The sequence below is a fragment of the Lepisma saccharinum genome, chromosome 4 (assembly GCF_977018435.1).
Source record: "Lepisma saccharinum chromosome 4, izLepSacc3.1, whole genome shotgun sequence".
NCBI lineage: Eukaryota > Metazoa > Arthropoda > Insecta > Zygentoma > Lepismatidae > Lepisma > Lepisma saccharinum.
In genome coordinates this window covers 107902763-107922872 of record NC_139232.1, presented here as the reverse complement: position 1 = coordinate 107922872, position 20110 = coordinate 107902763, and the positions used below count along the sequence as shown (strand labels likewise).

At 39.5% G+C, this 20110-nt stretch overlaps 1 protein-coding gene across 9 annotated transcripts in view; it reads left to right on the top strand.

Annotated features, from left to right (window-relative positions):
- Positions 1-20110, top strand: part of Asator (tau-tubulin kinase asator) — a 171799-nt gene that overhangs the window by 25934 nt on the left and 125755 nt on the right. Inside the window, exon 1 of one of the 9 annotated variants that reach the window (XM_083121073.1) lies at positions 15686-15771. The exons of 7 other annotated variants lie outside the window; for them this stretch is intronic. Coding sequence is in view for 1 of the 2 variants with exons in the window: in XM_083121066.1 (XP_082977192.1) it covers positions 16072-16079 (8 nt within the window). In the remaining variant the exon portion in view is untranslated. Of the gene's footprint in view, positions 1-15685; positions 15772-15998; positions 16080-20110 lie in introns of those variants that run through there. One more of the 9 variants, XM_083121066.1, reaches the window with a different exon arrangement.

Sequence of the window (20110 nt, the reverse complement as noted above, 5' to 3'; positions counted from 1 at the left end):
AAGCATACATTTAGTTTTCTCTTTGTTAACTTCCAAACCTATCTCTTTAGCATTTTTGAAAAATATTTTAGCATTATTTTTGATTGTATTTATATCATCCCCTAATAAGTCTACATCATCTGCATATGCTAACAACTGAGTCACACCGTTTAATTTTAGTCCTTCGTTAGTTTTGTTTTACCTTCCTAACAGCATATTCTAAGGCAAAATTAAAGAGCAATGGAGATAATGCATCTCCTTGTTTTAACCCAACATGAATTGTAAATTTGTCAGACATATTAATACCCACACGAATGTTACTTTCTGTTTCACTGGTGCATATTTTTATCATACTAACAAGCTTCTTAGGTATTTCAAACTCTACTAATATATTATATAATTTATCTCTTTTGACCGAATCATATGCTTTTTTGAAATGAATGAATAGCTGATGGACATTTTGATTATATTCCCACTTTTTTTCAAGTGTCTGTCTGATGTGAAAAATTTGATCTGTAGTTGATCTGTTACGTTTAAATCCACATTGATAATCACCTATAATTTCATTAGCATATGGTGTTAGTCTTGTTAAAAGAATGTTAGATAATATTTTATATGTTGTTGAGAGTAGAGAAATTCCACGGTAATTATTGCAGTTCATTTTATCACCTTTTTTAAACACACGAACAATTATGGATTATTTCCACTGTTGAGGGATTTCTTCTTTATTCCATATTAAACAAATTAATTTATGAATTTGACATATTAACGAATTTCCACCATATTTAATTAACTGAGCTGGTATTAAATCTATGCCAGGTGCTTTGTTATTCTTTAGCCTTTTAATAGCATCTTTAACTTCAGTCAAGTTAGGTTCTGGAACTAAAGGTTCTGCTGTGCGCACTTCATTTACATCTGATTTATCTCCTACATGAACATTTAAAAGGCCATTAAAGTAGTTCTTCCATCTATTTAGAATATCGCTTGGGTCAGCTAGAAAATCACCGTCTTTATCTTTTATCAAGTTTACTTTAGGTTGCCACCCCTTTCTAAATTCATTTACACCTTTATATAACTCTCTGATATTTTTGGTTTTGCTGTTTGTTTCAATTTCGTTAATTTTGCTTTTCAAGTAATCTCTTTTTTTACATCTAAACGTGCGGTTAACTTCTCGGTTAATTCTATTATAATTGCTTAGATTTGTATCATCAGAGTTATTTAACCACCTAAGTCTAGCCTAATTTCTTATTTCTATTAGATTATTACATTCATTATCAAACCATGGCTTACTTTTTCTTGGTTTATGGTATCCTATACTTTCCTTAGCTGCTGATTCTACTGCATTACGTATGTGTTCCCATTTCTTATTTACATCTGTTTCATTTATATTTTCATCATCATTTAAATCCTGCAAAACATCAAATCTATAGTCTATAGTCTATATTTTAGAATATCTAGTATATTGTATAGTTTAGTACTAAAGATGCATACTTGGACTATCAACTGTATACTCATAAAGAGTCAAGATTCATTGAGATGTGAAATTTGTACACACCAACTTATTGAAGACACTGGCCATGGTAACTATTAACTGTGACGCAAAGAAAGAAGGAATTCCCCCCTGTGCAGTCTTAGCCCCGTACCGAAATGCCACCGGGCGCTTGTCAGGGAACCAAATGTACGTTTGTGTACATTCTTGTGTCGGAGGCTTTATAAGAAAGGGTTCGCTCGCCAAGATCACTTTTCTGGAGAGATTTATATTCGCGCCCAGCACGCGCGAAAACTTCAAGGGCTGTCTTCTTCCTCCTTTTATATTTCCTCGACTCTCCAACAACCTTATCCACTTCAGCATACTTAGACTTACTTCCCTGCCTGAGTGAGTTTTCTTTTCTCTCGCCTGCAGCAGCTTTCGCTAAAAATAGCACCTTTGGAACAGAACATGGAAACAGCTCAACCTTGAAATATCATGTAGTTAATAAATCTTCCCATAGCGGCTGAAATTTTTACGGGCGAAGGTTAGGTTTGTGATGTGGTTGTAGTCAGAAGTCAGACATATGTATCACATGTTAATTTACTCAATAACACAAAAAATGGGCATTATTTGCTATTTATAAATAGAAGAATACTGTCTCAGTGGGCTAGAATTACTCATTTAATTATTTTTTCTCTTGCATCCTACATGTTTTAAGGAATAGATTTTGCGTATGCTGGTGCAGAGGTTTGCCGGCAACTTGTCTGGCGTTTTATTTCCATTCTTGAAGCTCTCATTGCGTAAAACAAAGAGCATAAACATGGTGATGGGACAGTTTGTTTCGTAATACTTAGGCATCCCACTTTACCTATATGAGACAAGATTTGGCGTAGTCTGATTTCATCTCGCAAAAGACGAAGTTTGCCTCGTTCTCGTTGAGTTTCAAGTGCTTGTTTCCTTCTAGGCTCAAGATCTAAATTCAGTTGCGTTCTCGTCTTTGCCTCCACCGAAAAGGCTGGATCTCGTCTCGATATTAGACCGATTTTAAACATGGTAGTTTTTGTAATTGTCCCGCACCGTGGCCGTGCAGTCTAAAGCTTGACGCCCACTGAGACGCAGCAGCAAAAAGCAACAGACTAGTTTCCAGTGTTTCGGTGGGCGACAACCCTTTCAATAGAAGCAGACAACAGAAGTTCTGTTGCTTTCTGTTCTCCGCGTCTCAGTGGGGCTTTGGGCTCCGGCTACAGGAAGCACGCAGGTTCGAGACTCCTGGGTGAAGCGTAACAACTTTTCTCCTTAGATTTCGGCCAGTGTATGGGACCGATGGCCACCCACCTTCGTGGGGAAATTGGTAAGCTATGCGAATGAGTAGCGTAACCGGGTCACGGAAACCTACAACACCAACGACTTTGGTTTCGTCGTGCTGACCACACGCCACCCCATAATTGGTTGGATGATCTTCCACCTCGGCAGGTGGGAGAGAGTCAGCGATGCCGGCAGTCGGTATGCAGGCCTTGGCCCTACCGGGCTGTTGCGCCACGTTTTTTTTTTTTTTGTAATTCTTTAGGAAAAAAAAGAGCTTTATTAAGGCGGGAAGAGGGCATAACTATCAATAAGTATAATGTATTTATCTGTACTGGCTAGTGTCCTAATTTCTAACTGTAAGATGGCACCACTGCTAACCTTAACCTTGCAAAAATCCTCAAGTGCCAGCTGCATAACTGAACTACGTCATTCACACCCTACAAGTTATGAAGTTTAGCTTATCCACTCGCCAAGTTTCCTGATAATTGACATATTTCACTTTGTTTAGGGGAACTTTTCCGCTTTCAGAAGTCATCCACGCTTCAACCTTGACTCTTTTTACTGCGTGTTTAACGATACGGCAGAGGATCAAAGTATCCCGTCAAGAGCTTTACGTTTCCAACCAGCTGGTGGCTAATATTGACTGAGTTGTTTCCTTTCCGTTTTGAGATACAGAAAACAAATATGGCCGCCCCAGAAGATAAAATGAAGGATGATATTTGTCAACAAACAAAAAGAAGTAAGAAGATTTGAATGAATCATTTCACGAGTACTTACCAGCAAAGCTGAAAAAAGTACTTTTATACGCAGGCCGTGCCTTTCATGCTAACAATCAGTGACAGAAGCTATCAGACCTATAACGATAAAATTTGGTGGTCTGATTACACCTACCAAATAGTAAAAAGCAATCAATCCAATGTGACCTGTCAATATCTCGGAAACTAGCAAGTGTCGCAATGTTGCCAACTGGGTGGGAAATCTACGTATTTACGCCAAAATGTAATACTGAGTTCTTATTTAGATATTTGTATATTTTATTAGGGAGACGCGTACTGTAATAATAATCTGAACTAATGTATAGTGCATAATGTCATATCTTGGCGTATTTTACAGTACGCCCCCGGAATAAGTCAATGATAACGATGCTTATGAGTCATTCCATATGAAACCAACACAGCCCACAACCTGACCATCCCCGATTTTCATAAAATTTGGGGAGTTGAAACTATGAATGGAACTTATTAACTATGAAAAGTTTTAGTTTCGTGCGTCTTGTAATTGTTAAATTATTCAAGGTCAAAGTTAGCATAAATTGCCCTTTTTGAGCCCGCTTATCTACACTAAATCTGCTGTAACTCCGCCCCTATTTCGCCTAGGAAGTTCAAATAAATCTTATTGTACAGGGAATTGAACAAGCTTTCCAGTGATATATAACAAGCCTACCTTTGGATAAAAATATAATTTTGTCACATGACCTTGAATATCTCAAAACATGTCATCACCAAAAAGGTGAAAAAAATATATTTGGTCCCTCATACCATACTCTTAAACATATCAAAAATCATTCTGGGACTGCAATGAGATCAGAAGATACAAAATAATATGTCCCAGATAGCATGTAAGTTAACTGCAAGTTAAATCGACATTCTATTTAACTTGCAGTTAACTTACGTGCTATGTGGGGTGTAACTATGTGACTGATAAAAACCCCATTATATGAACTATGACGAGTCAAATGTCCCTTAACACCCCCTACAAAATGTATAGGAGTTATCCTGGGTATAATTTTTCATGAAAGAAATAGGTTAGGCACAGGGAGATCCTTAGCCGTGTGTTTCAAACGCAGATCCGGCATGTTGTTGACCGCCATATTGAATTCAACGCAAAACTTTCAAAGGAAAGGGGGTGATATGATATATCAAATCAGGCTAGAATTTCACGAGAAATGAAGTGACGAAGGTTTTTCCAACATGTATTTAACCAGCAATCTCCGGACAATGTTCCTACATGGAGCGGTTTGGGACTCGCCCAGCCCCGAATCAATGGATACCTTGGGGCAACCCTGGTGAGGGTTAAGGTGGTTTGAGCGTGATGTTGATCACACCACCTCCACCATGTCAGAGATGGAGAACGTTGTTAGGCCCTACCCTCGCACCCTCCATATGCCTGCATGGTACGATTCAATGCACAAGGGGGTAGCTTTACTTTATTTTCCTTCTTATTAATAGTGAATTGTTATTTTTTACCCGGAACATTCATTCGTGCCGTGGTATTAGCTTGTAAAATGGGACACATGTCGGTACAGACCGAGATGTAGGTGCCCTTGCATTGTGCAGTAAAATCAGCCGTGCACCGTTTCGATTTCGTTCCGAAGAGGGCGCAGCGGTATTTGCGGCTTAGGAAAGAAGCGATAATGTTCTTCTGTTTGTGTTGTGCGAGTGCCAGGACGGTTTTAAGCGTACATTTGCCCCTGGACCGCTTAGCCCCCCCGAGAGAGCGAAGGGGATTGGTTCCTTGAAGGACACGACTAAAGAGCTAACGAGTTAACGAGACGAAACGCAAATATGACCTGAAGATAGGGAAAGAGTTACGTAGGTGTGCATCTCGTTCATGTCTCAAAGTATGAGTTTAAAAGTTTAAGAGGTCGTATGTGAATCCGAATTATCCTAATCCAGTGGGATTCGAATATTAGATGCGTGTCCGAATCGTGGATGTAATGTATCAAACTTGGAGGTCATGTACAAATTTTGGATGTCCTGTCCGAAAACAAGAAAACCTAGGTAAATAAATGACCTTACTCCCTCCGCCTTTACCTCTAGTGCCGAATGAGAATACAAGAGTTTCATGCATGTCCGATTTTTTTACAGGGAAGGGCAAATAAGGTATTTTTTCAGAGGGGGCAAACGAGGCATTTTGCAGCCATTTAGCATTGCCCTCTCAAAAACTACTTTTGTTTGAAGTTATAATATTCCTGCATTGCCCTTATAATAACTGACATAAATTACTGTGCCTAAAGTGAAATTATGTGTACGAAATATATACTTTTAGGTTGACATTTCGATGGAGTGCATTATCCCCCCTTGCCCTTCACTTTCCGGACACCCTTGAAGAAGTTACCGATATATTACATAACGATGGCGAGACAAAAACTAGGAAAAGGGGCTTTAATCCAAGTAAGTTCAGGAACCGATGCCAATCACAACGTGGCGTATAAAGATCCAGGAAAATTGAACGGTTTTATTTCCACAGATCGCAAGAAAGCAGTAAAAGAGGTTTATTGCGTCGTAAAGATGGAGTGAGTGGACAGCAACTGATAACACGAAACGTTCCAGTTTTAAGAAATTGGTGGGGATTCGGGGAAGACTGACGGCCTTTGCATGGAGAGTTGCCAACACAGAATTAGAAGTGCTAATGTGATTTTTCTTCGGTTAAAATCCGTGGAAATAAGTAAAAAAAAATTGTGGCCGACCGTGAACATCAACAGGGGGAGCATGGGCGGAGGTTCAGCTTTTGCTTTGGGGGGGCAGACTCTGGGAGAAGCATATGATGTACCTGAGGGTTGTTGAATATCCCCTAGCTTATAAGAGGTCCGGAGACCTTCCTCCGGAAATTAAAGAACAATAACATAAAAACACTGAGTTCTAGGCCTCTTAGATTTGAAAATATTATATTTCCTCGCTTAAATAAACAAATATTAATTAGTATATTGGTTGTCAGTTTTAAAAGAAGCAAAACAGTATGATTAATGCATTTTGCATTTCATTAATTTTTTATTGATACAAATAAGTTTCGGTACAATAGTAAGCTTCAGAAATTTTAGAAAAATTAAATTGAAAAGATCTTTTGATGCCTCAGCAGTAACTGTTGACTCAATACAAAATTATTTTACGTTTTTCTGTCTTCAAACTGTACACATCAATCAAATCGTCTAAGACCCGCTGTTGCGACGCAATTACCGCACATGCCATCATGCCAAACGTCAAGATTTGCGGTATGGCTTCATAACAAATATGTAGTAACTGAATTTAATCATGTGTTATTTTTTTAGTATTTTTTTAAGTTGGGGGGCCAGACCCCCTGGCCCCTCCAGAACTCCGCCTATGAGGGGGAGGGAGTCAATGAGACACGGGTTCAAATCCTACTCGATGCAGTTCAAGTTGCACGCCTCTTGTGTGTTTCCAATGGTAATATCAATGGCAGCCCATCTCCCCAAAGGCCAATGGAGAATCCCCACAGATCATGTCATAATCCCCATAACATATTACATTATGAAAACGTGTCTACTGCTGTCCTATTACTGAAAGCAACCTTTTTAAACCTTTGCTGAACACTTTACTTGATCGCACTCTTAATTCTTCCTTTTCTTCATCTAACGGATTAAATAAGATGCACCTAGTTGCAAAAGAGACTTGGAACCAGCTGGAGTAAATGAACTGCTAAGGAAGTATATTCCTCCTCCTCCATGCCTCATTACACAAATTGCAGCATGGTGCCATGGTGTAAACTTTTTTTACATAAATTTTAGAAATATATATACATGTTGAATTTCATATGAATTTAATGGAAAGAATCCTCCCCCCCCAAATTTTGGTACCGTACCTCTCTTGGCTCGGAGATGTTGGCAACTTCAATGTCACCAGAAGTTCAAAGGTGCCAGACTTTGTTGCAGCATCAATTGTTGGCACAACAAGTACACAGGTAAAGCAGTGGAAACGAAAATCAAACTCGATAGCTCAGTTCGAATATGGTTTGATTGATTTGCTTTATTTTACTTCGCTTTTTGTGCCACTTTTGGCTAATTTGCGAAGATGGGGATGAGTGATGATATGATTAAGTTGATGAATGGACACTCACCAACATCCATGCCCAGGCCGGGATTCGAACCCGGGTCCCCTGGCGTCGTAACACGATGTGCTAACCACTCTGCCACGGTGGCCGGCAGTTCGAATATGGTGGCCTACACAAAAAGTGTTTCTTACAAAAGTGCTTGAAACAAATGGAACTGTTAAGTAAGGTGTCACTCGACGGTCTTTAATTTTTTCATTGATCACACGGGTGACCCTCCAGGGAGGCACCACATACAGGGTGGCGCACGAATAGTTGACACATTTGAAATTTTGATTGCAAATTTATTTTTAAATATTACATGTGCATATTATGACATAAAGAATAGTCTGTCCGTGGAAAGTTTTCTCACTGTATCACATGTTCAGTATGGGCCCCGTTTTGGCGAACAACCTCTTCAAGGCGGGTGCGCATATTTCTTACCACTCTACGGCACATGTCGTCGTGAATATCACCACACAACTGAACTATCCGACCTCGCATTTCCATAATGTTTGCTGGCTTTAACGGGAAGAGTTTTTCCTTTAAAAACCCACACAGAAAAACGTCGCAGGGATTTAAATCTGGGCTTGAAGGCGGCCAGAAGAAACCTCCATTGTTCGATCAGGATATAGATTGGAAATCACCAAAAACTGTGTTCAAGAAGTCTAACACAACATTAGCGGTGTGAGGGGTAGCCCATCTTGCATGAACCACTGAGTTCCCATCGGAAGAGGTCGTCTTTCTTCTTTCACGGTGGCTTCTTCCTCGAACGTACGGTGACGTGCACATCTGCACAATCCGATTTTCATGCTCATCCGCACAGTATTTTTATCTTGAAGTGTTATCGTGCTCATCCGAACGCACCCAGCAGCCACCTGGTGTATACCTAGCCTCATGACCTTGGGGGCATGGAGGCTTGTTTACACAGCCTAAGAAAACATATCCATGCAACATTTAGACGACTTAATACATGCCGCTCAAGAGCATGAAAAAAAAAGCAATGATTATACAGGGTGGGAAATAAACTTTTGCTAGGGGTCCACAGTAAAAAGTAACAACAATTAAGAAATTATGGTAATACCAAATGTTTACTACGCCAATTGTGGTTACAAAAACAAAATTAAAAGTTAGTATGTCCGCCGTTTGCTTCTCTCACAGCACGAAGACGATCAGGGTAGGAGCTCAGAAGATTCGCAAACAGTCCGTATTCCATTCCATGTCACGGAGGACTTGTTCCAGATGTGCAAGGAGTGTTGGCCAGGAATAGCGGTCCGGTCCGCGTTCCACTATTATCAAGGACTCAACTGCGTCCTTCAGAATAGCCCCAAAGTGCTCCGCTGCATTCAGGTCCGGTGATGCACCCGGCCATTCAGAACTGCTGAAGAAGTCAATGCCACTTCGCCGAAGAAGGTCTTGGTTTTAGCATTTGCCTTGAAGCAAGGTGCTTTGTCGTGAACTAACTTTTAATTTTGTTTTTGTAACCACAATTGTCGTAGTAAACATTTGGCATTACCATAATTTCTTAATTGTTGTTACTTTTTCCTGCAGACCCCTAGCAAAAGGTTATTTCCCACCCTGTATATTCATATCGCATTCGATCCATACCTCTAGGCGGCTTCGAGAGAAGCCTTGTCGAGTTTATTCCGTACTAACTGCATGTACTTCCTTGAAAAGATTACATGCCAATGGGGTACCCTAAAGTATTTACAAAACATTATCTACTCCAGTTTAAGCACATACACTAAACTCCTCAGACATCTCTTCAAGTCACCATATTTTCTCAAATTTTCAAGTATGTCATTTATCCTATCAAGTTTAATATATGCTAACTTTCTCCTCTTCTGCCGGTTGCCGTATACTTACTGTCTTCTAAGGGCATGGAAACTTAATGTGGTATCATCTTTTAGCACCTTTACCAGAGAGAAACTGTGCGGTGTTTTCCTTGATATGGTGCTGTTCAATCGATGGTGCCAACCTTCAACGACGTTGTTCGTCCAGTGCCGCTGGCCATTGCAGATCCAAATTTTCCTAGGCACGTTTGGATTTTTGAGCCGTTGTTCAATATAATATTCATTGAACGCCTCAATCTTTTCTACTGGTGGGCAGTCCTCCATGATGACCAACCATCTATCGTTGCCAGTGAAGCAAACATCCGCACATGTTTGCGTACATCTTCGTTGTTAGTGTATCCCTCCACCATGCCCAGAGCTTGCATGTTGCACCCTGAGACCTCAGCATCGGGGAATACAACCTTCAGAGCATTCACAGCCACGGTTTCGAAATTGACTTTCAGCATTTTCGGGTTAGCTTCACCACACCACGTTTTTACGAATGAAAACAGGTGCCTATACGTGACCTCTCGTTTGTCGAGCAGCAATGCATAGAGAACAGGTACGCCCGATGTACTGCCTTGTACACTTCCTATGTCTGCATGCAGCGTACAGAGCTGTTCAAAATGTTTAGAGCAGCTCTTGAAAGTTCCATCCATGAACCACACTCCGCTGTTAGTCAGTGCTGGCCTCAAACCCTCGTAACCGAAACACATAATTCGTGTCTCTTCTTCCAATCTGTCATATTGTAATAATGAGGATCCATCTTTAAAGCGGAGAATATCGTCAGGGAAAGAGATGTTGCTAGGCGTTGGTGTGTCCTGTTTAAGGCAGAGAGCTTTCCTTCTTGTTTTGTTCAAATATCCTTTCTTATCGCTGTACAGCGGAATCGTTGTCACGGAATCTAAACCTTGGTTTACAGGTACTGTCATTTCGTCTTTAAAAATCTGGCATACCGGTGTAAATATTTCTTCCTCTGCTCTTCTATTGCAATTTGCGAGTCGCTTTCGTATCTCGCAAGCAGCGACGTCTGGCATGCATGTGTGATCTCTCTCCAAAACTACGCTGCCCTTCTGACTTTCCCCCCAAGGTCATGACGCCAGGTGTGCACCAGGTGACCACTGGGTGCGTGCGGATGAGCAGGATAACACTGCAAGATGAAAATACTGTGCGGATGAGCACGAAAATCGGATTGTGCGGATGTGCACGTAATCGAACGTACGGTACAAACGAAGCCCATCGTGTTTTGAAATGAGCTCGAAATTTCCGCTGCGTACTTGTAACGCTCTTCGTTTCTGCATACAACAGGACTGTTGGTGCGCTGCACTGAAGACAAACGTCCATGCTCAGCCATGGCTACTCACTGACTGGCGGGAAATGGATGTGCCCAGCGATAAGCCACCTACCGGTATTTCCAAGAACTACCGAATGCGCTTTGTATTGTTTAGCTCCGACCACAGTTTATTTTTTTAGATTTCAAATGTGCCAACTGTTCGTGCGCCACCCTGTATGTTCAAAATATAACCTCTCGGCTCGTCGCAGGTGTTTTCGTGAAATCGCTTTACTACAGACTTACCCTGTAGTCTCTCTCTTTCTCCCACACACGCATACTTTTTGTTGTTGATTTACTATTTCCTTTCTTTTGTGCCATACTTCACTAATCGCGATGCTGGGGATGAATGGTGATGAGATTGATGAAGGAAGAATCACAAACGCATGTGGACACACAATACAATCCAACAGATGATTATCCTGGCTTTGGGTTCAGGCGCTAGAGTCTTGTCAGCCTCCAAAATATGCAAAAGAGGAATTTTTGCAGGGAGGAGCAAACAAGATACTTGTATTATTTTGTCAGGGGACATACGAGGCATTCCCCCCCACCTCAAGAAACACACCTTCAGCTTGAAGTTAACATGTTCCTACAACGCCTTCACATCAATTACTGTGACTGACAAGAAATTATACTGTATGCGTGAAATATATAATTTGAGGTTGACATTCACTTTCCATGGCGACCAAGATCCGTTCCCATCCTCCTTTCCCGGACACCCATAATTGATTGATTGATTGATTTGGTGTTTTAAGTCCACTTTATGCACAGTAAGGCTAATCGGAACTGGACCTACAGTTTAAATTGGGATCCGAACCACTATGTGCCTTCATCGGGAATCGAACTCGGCACCCCTTGATTACAAGGCGGCAATGCTACCACTGCGCCATCGGGGAGGCCCTCAGCGGGCATCCATAAGCCAAGGACTTACCAAGTGGAAGAGTTGACATTTGAGTGCCTTCAGAGATCACCCCTTACGCCCCATATATGTGTGCGCATTATACACTATGTCCACCCAGTGATGTCACCCAAGGGGAGCAGGGAGGGTGAAGACCCCCAACACCATACTGGACTCACCTCAAACAATACATAAAAGTTATTTTAGCTAAACTGAATTTGTATGTAAAATATTAAACGTTACTGCACTCCTGAAAATATTCCAGCCTTCTCTGCCTTCACACTCATTTTTTCTGGTCCGAAAAATCCCATCTGTTTGAGTTAGAAGTCAACAGTTCAGAGCAACGACACGCATGGTTCTGCGCCCACGTTCTCTCAAATATTTTGAGTATGAAGACAGCTCGACTGATATTTCATAATGCAAAGAAAAAGTTATCAAATTACTAGGCTAGCTTCAAATAGCCTCTGTTTTGCCTCACTGAAGCATATGCAATGCGTCAACAATCAGCAGCTAAGCGTTCTCAACTTGAAATCGCAATGCGAGGAGTGACAAGAGAGGAATCGGTCGATCCAGAAATAGAATCTAAAACCTCCCCACCGGTTTTGTGATCGTTTTACAAATTTCGACATCGAATTGTTTGCAAAACTCACCGATTTTTCACGTGACTATATTAGACTAGGTAAATAACCGGTTGTGGTCTGAGACTTGTCAGTGTCGCTTTTATGGTTCTTCCGGGGTCATCCAACCTTATACGAAATCAATGGAAAGGCCACGGCAGATATCTGCTCCGAAAATCTGAAACCTAAAAAAAGAAAATGATGACAAGCCATCTTTCGTAACATTACATCCTGAACTCCCTTTCAACCGAATCCCCTCGCCCATGGAGATACCTTATGCAACTCTTTCCTCCTGTAGTGAGAGCTAATCTTAATAGAATGAGTCATAAATAAGTCACGTCCAGATGAGTAGCGAATCGTCGGATATCGAATCCCCAGAGAATGGCATAATGACATCACGATATCACGACCAAGATTCGGACATCGAATCCAGGATTCGTACATGACATTCAAGATTAAGACACACATCCAGGTATGACACTCAGGATTCGGACACTGTATCGACAGGAGCAGCTCAAAAAAAAAAATCACGCTGACGAGGTGGATTTTTGGCGCCCCCTACTCACTACCCCACCACTTACCCCCACCTTTCTACCCTGGTCCACCTATTTTCCATATTTCTCCAATAAAAAAAAACATGATCATATGTATTTATGGTTTTAATGGCGAAAAATTACAGCCTTATTTTTAAAATACTTTGTGTGTTACACGTTTATTGTAGGTAGGTGTTTATTTAATCCGGGAACTTTTCTAAGGTTGGAAGCGGCCCCGGCGCCCACCCAGCGTCGAATAACATGGGTACCTGGGGGAAACCCTGGGGGGTAAAGGCGGTCAGGGGCGTGATGCTGATCACATCACCCCCACTCACGACCGGATCAAGAAAGTGTGGGGCGTTACCTCCACAACCCCTATACGCCTTCATGGCGTGGTGCTATGCACAGGGGAGCACTTTACTTTTTTTTTTTTTTTTTAGGTGTTTATTTAATACCTAATGACGTCAGTGTCTTAGCTTAAATTGCTACATGATATTGTAATTATGCAGCAGAACTTCAGCAAATTCTTGCCCCTTTCTGTGAACTTAGAAATGAACTAAAAAGAACAAAGAAATAGGCACGCTTATGTAATCAGAAATAAGGTTTTGGCGCTAATCAACGGAGATGCCCCTATTGTCCGACCCTTAAGACGCCCATGGATATCCAAGACATCGAACCGAAAGCAAAATGGAGTTCAAAACAGATCTGGGTAGCTTACTAATAAAAAAACTTAAGGCAAAGGAACGAAATACCGTTACAATTATTCGCGTCGTTTCGATTAACGCAAGTACTGAAAAAGTGCGTTAATTTACATCTCAACTCTGAAACTATATTAACATAAAAAACATAAAATTGTTGTTTGCAACATAATGTTCTAGCTATGGAGGGCTTAAATAATTTGTTAATTCAAAAACGGACTGTGACTAAAATGTTGAATACAGCTAGACATGAACGGTACAGTGCTGCCGCCTACGATTCCTGGCAACTTACAAAAGTGCCACCCAGATGGTCGTGGTTAAATTTGCGTTGGGATTAAGGCCAATTCCGAAAAAGAGGGGGGAAATCTGAAATTGAGAGACATCACCTACTAAACAAGCAAGTGGATACTGCTGCCTTGTCGACACACAAAGTGACTCGATCCAGACATACCAGAACCCACACGGTTTGTTAGATTCCATGCACTACATGCGAACTTTGCACAAGAAACATTCTCGTGGGTAAATGTTTTGATTGCACTGCTCCAAGTGTTTGATCACGTGAACGCATATGGCGGCTGGTGTGTTGGAATTCTTTAGAAGCGTCTGTTATGCCGTGTTTTGCAGAGTTGATGTTCGAGACAAACGAAAAATCGCCAATATGAATAAATGTATATCATCTTCTCTTGTTTTTCATATTTAGTTGCACTCCCATACTGATATCCATACAAAATAATGAATAAATACTGTTTTGTGGATTTGTCCGCATACCAGAATTGATGTATGCATGAGGATGTCGTGGACAATCGCTCTCTGTAGTGAATGATGTTGTATGTGAGTAATTGCACGTATGACCATGGCCAGTTTAAAAAATCGCCACCCCTAGCCAATGTACGAATACCACCCTTCCCACGATTCGATTTTCATTATTAATGATAATAATAATTACAGATAAATTAAAGATACCAGCGTACTCATGATTTTTTTCGGAGGAACTGGAATTGTAAAGATGGATAATTACACCGCTGTGCTCCATGTGCGTGCTGGATACACAATAAAATATTTCGCAATTTCCATTTCCATTTGCTCAAAGACAGAGTATCGGGCGGTTCCATTTTCCACGAGTTCTTTACTACTTTCATTTGAAAATTTGGATTTTCTCAGAATTTCTGGAGGGGCTGTAGTCCCATCAGCTCCCCCCCATACGCCAGTGAGTTATAGTTATAACGGTGTACATTCATTATTTATCATATTTCTAGTTATAAAATAAATAGGAAATGCAAGATTTGTAACAAAAATGTTGTTTTCAAGCTGATGAAAAACCCAATTTCCCGATTATTATTATTATTATTATTACCCATTAATTTTCACACTCACTGTTAATGCAAAACTCATCTCCAGTGAATCATGGTCTCCCCGATGGCGCAGTGGTAGCGTCGTCGCCTTGTAATCAAGCGGTCCCGGGTTTGATACCCGGTGGAGGCAAATAGTGGTTCGGATCCCACTTTAAACTGTAGGTCCAGTCTCGATTAGCCTTACAGTGCATAAAGTGGACTTAAAACACCAAATCAATCAAAAAGCAATCCAATCAGTAATATTTTAGTGTAAGTTTCGCTTTGTACTCATAATATTGGGAGCTCTATATTGTATAAGTCAGGCATAATTTCTATCGATGAAATATTCCATTTCTAGACTTTAGATTTTAAAATTTGGTTGGTTATTAAGTGCGGTTGTGGAGATCTCAACGGGGAAGTGTGGGAGAACAGCAGCGTGCTCGAAATTGAAGGTTGTATATATTTTTTTAGCTATCAGTGGAGTCCTATATTTTGCCATCTTCTTCAACATTTAACGTTATTTTTTTTTAGGGATACCGGGCCAAAGAGTGTGAGGGGGGCGTTTATGAATTTCACCAACCCTTCCTTTGGGCACGTCACTGATTAGGGAGGCATTGGGTATAAGGATGATATCTCCATTAAATGTTATCAATCAGCTTGGAGAAACTAAGCAAAGAACTTCCTGAACAGGAGAGGATGTGAAAATTTTAATATTGATTGAATTAATACAGCAATACAGATCCATACATCGCAGAAGAAAATGCTGTTGAATTTTGCGATGTTGGTGCTGCTCTCTATGTGTTCCTTCTTGAATCTTTCCTCCATGGTGGCCATCATTTAGTTTACCGCATCCTGCAATAGATGGCAGGAAAGTCTAGATTCTTGTTCATCTTGGAACCCCACAGTCGCTCCCTAAATGGCGGCGTCTGTATTGACCACTGTTTGTGAGCAAGGTAAGTGTCTCGTTACTGTTCCTGATATCTTATTGCGTAATGGTGTTGGTGGTTTAAAATATTTTACAGGAAATATAAATCTTGAATATGTGATTGTGTGTGATATTTATTTTACTGAAGGTGAATATACAGTATTTGTTTATGCTTTTCGATGTGGTATCCCAGCAGACGACAAATCAGGTTGTTATCTCTTATTTACCGGCGTCAGCTTTTGTTTCGCTGTTTTGTTAAGTGTGTAGAGTCGTTACGTTAATGATTTCTGAACTTTAGACAGTATTTAGCTGTTGATAAATTATTTTTATGTTCAGGTACACGCGTAGGCATAGTAAGCTCTATTTTTAGTTAGGTCTTGCGCAGCCAAGTAATTTGTTTGGGTGCTCTACTGTTTGTCTTCTTGAGATGTTAAAATAACGTAAACTATGAAAAAATCAACACAAAGTGAATTCAGTATGCTTGTTTCATGCATTACCGTAGATGTGATGAAAATCGTTAAAACGAACTCGTGCTTGCTACAGCAGTTTTGGTACGATGCCAGCAGTTGAACATCAATACATCCCACGATAGGGTTGGGTTAAAATTTTCATTTGCAGCTTTTTGCTATACCTTAGAAATTGTGAATCAATGAAGAAGAAAGTATGCTCGGTGAATATTCTCGTAATAATTATGTTTGTACTGAGAATGAACAGTGTCGAGTAAGCAGAATTTTATCGAATTTGCAGTCTCATTCTCTGTGTACACTATTGATATCAGATATCGTGACCCTCCAGGCCCTTTTATAAGATATTTACTCCAGAGTGTTTTTCATTTCGCATTTGCAGGGATATATGTATAAAGTTTTCACGCATTAGAACAGCCTTTCATCGAACGATTGATTTTACATGAAAAATTATATTTTTCACTTATAAGTTCCCATCTATACAGAACTGTTATTTGTAATCATGCTGTAAGTTTTTTTAAACCCTCGATTGGACCTCGAACACAGAACTCATTGTGTTCTGATATGGCATTGTCATTGCAAATTTGGAGATTCAGTTATGCAGCATTCAGTTAACTTCGCTGTGAATGAAAAAATAGTTTACGGTAAAAATCTGATATTCCCCGGACACCTATAAGTTTTTCGTAGTTTACTTACAAGAGAGCATCACTGGTTTTATGTAGATATGTTTGTTAGTGGAATATTTAATTGGAACCATAGACATTTCATGCAAATAATGTAGATTGTCTTGTGTCATTGCTTCTGTAATTAACAATACACATGCTGCACCTAGGTCAATTTATATTATTTCTCATGTCTGAAGCAGTTTGAAGTATGGAAACTGCTACAGAGTCACAGTGTAAATTTTAGATGTAATATCTAGACAGTATTATTTTACTGGGAAAGTAAGGTTCCAGTTTCATAGATCGGAGACACATTAAAATCGGCTATTTTGTGTTTAGCATGGTTCGTACTTACCAATTGTGTATTGCGGAACGTAGTTCAAGGTGCCATTATGCTTTTTAGATGAAAACAAACTTAATTTTTCACATTCTGAGTGCTTTTTTTAATTCCTTTCTTCGCTTCCGAAACACACAATATGGCGGGTACATCTTGACTCAAGTTGTGGGTATGCAGTGTTTCAACCTTCTTCACCGAAAAATACCTACTATCGTGTTAGTCACTGGTGGAAATTATACATTATGGGTAGCTGACTTATAGCTCGGGTAGCTGACTGATAGCCCCACGAACCATTTCCGATAAGGTTGTTTGGTTACATTAGGCAAGTATAGTAAAAAAAAGGGGGGGTTTGAAACACTGACAGGGGCTTACGCAGCATCCGGTTGTCGTAGGGCAAGCAAATGAAAGCAATGGCAATTGTGCGTCGGTGAGATATTTCTCTTGAAAAATACAAGATTTCCCGGTCAAATATATTTCACGATGAAAGAAAATACCTCGACGAACGTTGTAAACCTTGGAGAAACTCATTTCCGTAAGTAGTTTCGTGTGTAAAATTGAAGAAATGTGTCTCCGATGTATGTAACTGTTACCGAAAATATTTGTATAGTGAAGAAAATTATTTAATAGGGCAAGTTCTTTAAAATGTGTCATCAACTTTACTTAACCTGGATCATGTTGAAACTGTCTGGCAAATATCCTATATGTATGCCATTGACATTAACAAGACAGGAGATATTATACTCTAATGGGTTTGCTGTCATGTGAGAGACATCTTATTGAATTTGTTGGATAAAGCACAATTTATTCATCATTGAATTTAAATGCATGATCTTGTTCATTTTTGCTATTTGCGCCAGGAATAAGCATTGTAGGCTCCTATCTTAGTCATTCATTTACTATTATCAGTAGACCTCTGATTTTAGGTTTTTAACCTATTTTTTCGTTTACAGGTATGTAAGAAATATTAAGTTATGTCGGCGTTTCGTTATAAAACTCAACTGATGAAATTTTATAGTGCCTAAAAACCTATTTTGCTTGGTAGAACCTATTTTAGGTTTATGCACGTAAATCAAGTTTTTTTTTAGGTTTTTATATATTTTTAAAGGTTTTACAGGATTTCACCAATAAGGGAAACTCAAAGTACTTTAAGTTTGCTTAAAGAAAGTAAGATTTACCACATTAGATTCCACAAAATCCATTACCAAAGATTTCAGTTAAAATAATATTGTGCTTTTACATTGACCATATTTATGATTAATTAATGGCGTACTTGCTGAATCGTGTTTGTTATGCTAGCAAATGCATTTAAGAATCCATGAAACTGAAACTGGGAAAGAGAAAAAGAAACTTAAAAAATGATTAAACATGCAATGAAAGCAGCAAAAGACACTGATAAATGATCTAAGAGCCAAAAAGGCTGGAAAATGCAACATTAAAACAATGTTTTCTGGTTCTAATTGAAGTAAATCTGACTACTATCAGGTTTAGCATTGTCTTCAGAGCAAAAAAAAAAACAACAACTATGTCATCAACTTCTTAGCCCTATTTATTAGTAAGTTATAGCAGTGTAGGGAATTTACGAACCTGCATTTTCATTCCATTGTTTCTTTCTATAAATCAATGAATTGTACACATTATAAACTATTTTTGAATGATAATGTATTTAAAATGCACCTTGGATGCAGTACTTCAGTATATTTTGATGCATAGGCGTAACTTGGCGGGGCAAGGGGGGCAGCTGCCCCCCCCCCAGAAAGTTCAGAACTCAATGAGTTGTCAGGAATGTGTGAATATAAGAACACTGGTGAGTTCCAACAGAGAACTTTTTTGTGTATGTATGTGAGGAATGTAATTTAAAATAATATTTTCCAAATTTGGAATGATTTGTTCAAAACATTCTTGACAACCTCCGTGGGTTCAGGATGCTGTGAGCATTCTTTTTTTCCCTCGAAGGCTCAGGATAAATGCACTGTGTACTCAACACTACTGGAGATTAAATACTTCACCTTCTTGCTGTTTTGTATATTTAACAAACATATGATATTAATAGGTCCAAAATTAAACATTAATTTTAATCCGACGCAACTCTTCCAGAAAGGAGACTGAAACTTCATTAGAACCAGAAACTTCACTCATACTTGTGTAGTATATGGCAAGATGGATTTATATCTGCCATAAAGATCGAAATATGCATTAAAATAGAAATAAACACCTTAGAAATTGTAGTATGGCCTCACGGATACTCTTAGGGCATGCCACATCTCACATGATTCCAAATATTGAAGAAATTCCTGTCTAAAGGCCCACATTTCTTGCTTGGCTGGGTAACCATAATTTCTCAACATAGATAGTGTAAAACTCCTGCATTTCTATCACTTGTATTTTAAGAATAGAGATAGTTTACAGAGGAGAAATTGATAAGCAGTTGCTGGGCTTATTTAAAATTTTCTTCTCAAATAACAGAACCATTATGCACTAGAACTATTAATTGCTCAACATGTGGCAAAACTTGCTGCAAACAAATTGTAAAATAAATTAATTGAAATTTTACAGGCTGCCACGACGACATGTTTTACACGTGCAAGATAAAACAAATTCATGCCAACAACCTCACACAGTACTGCATACTTTGCACACCATGGCACAGAGTTTTCAAAGACCTGAAATTATGGCCAAGCCACAAGACCAGTTTTCTTGAGAAATATTATTATTTAATGAGGACATAGGAACAAAAATTATGATAATTAAATATTTTAGAATACACCCCCCTCCCCAGGTCAACTTTGGATGTCGTCGTGGATAAATGATTAAGCTCTGATTCCTTTTATTTATAAAAATGTCGGAAATATAAAGGGCGAACTACCGCCCCCTCTGTCAGAGAAGACTCCAAAATGTAGAAGTTAA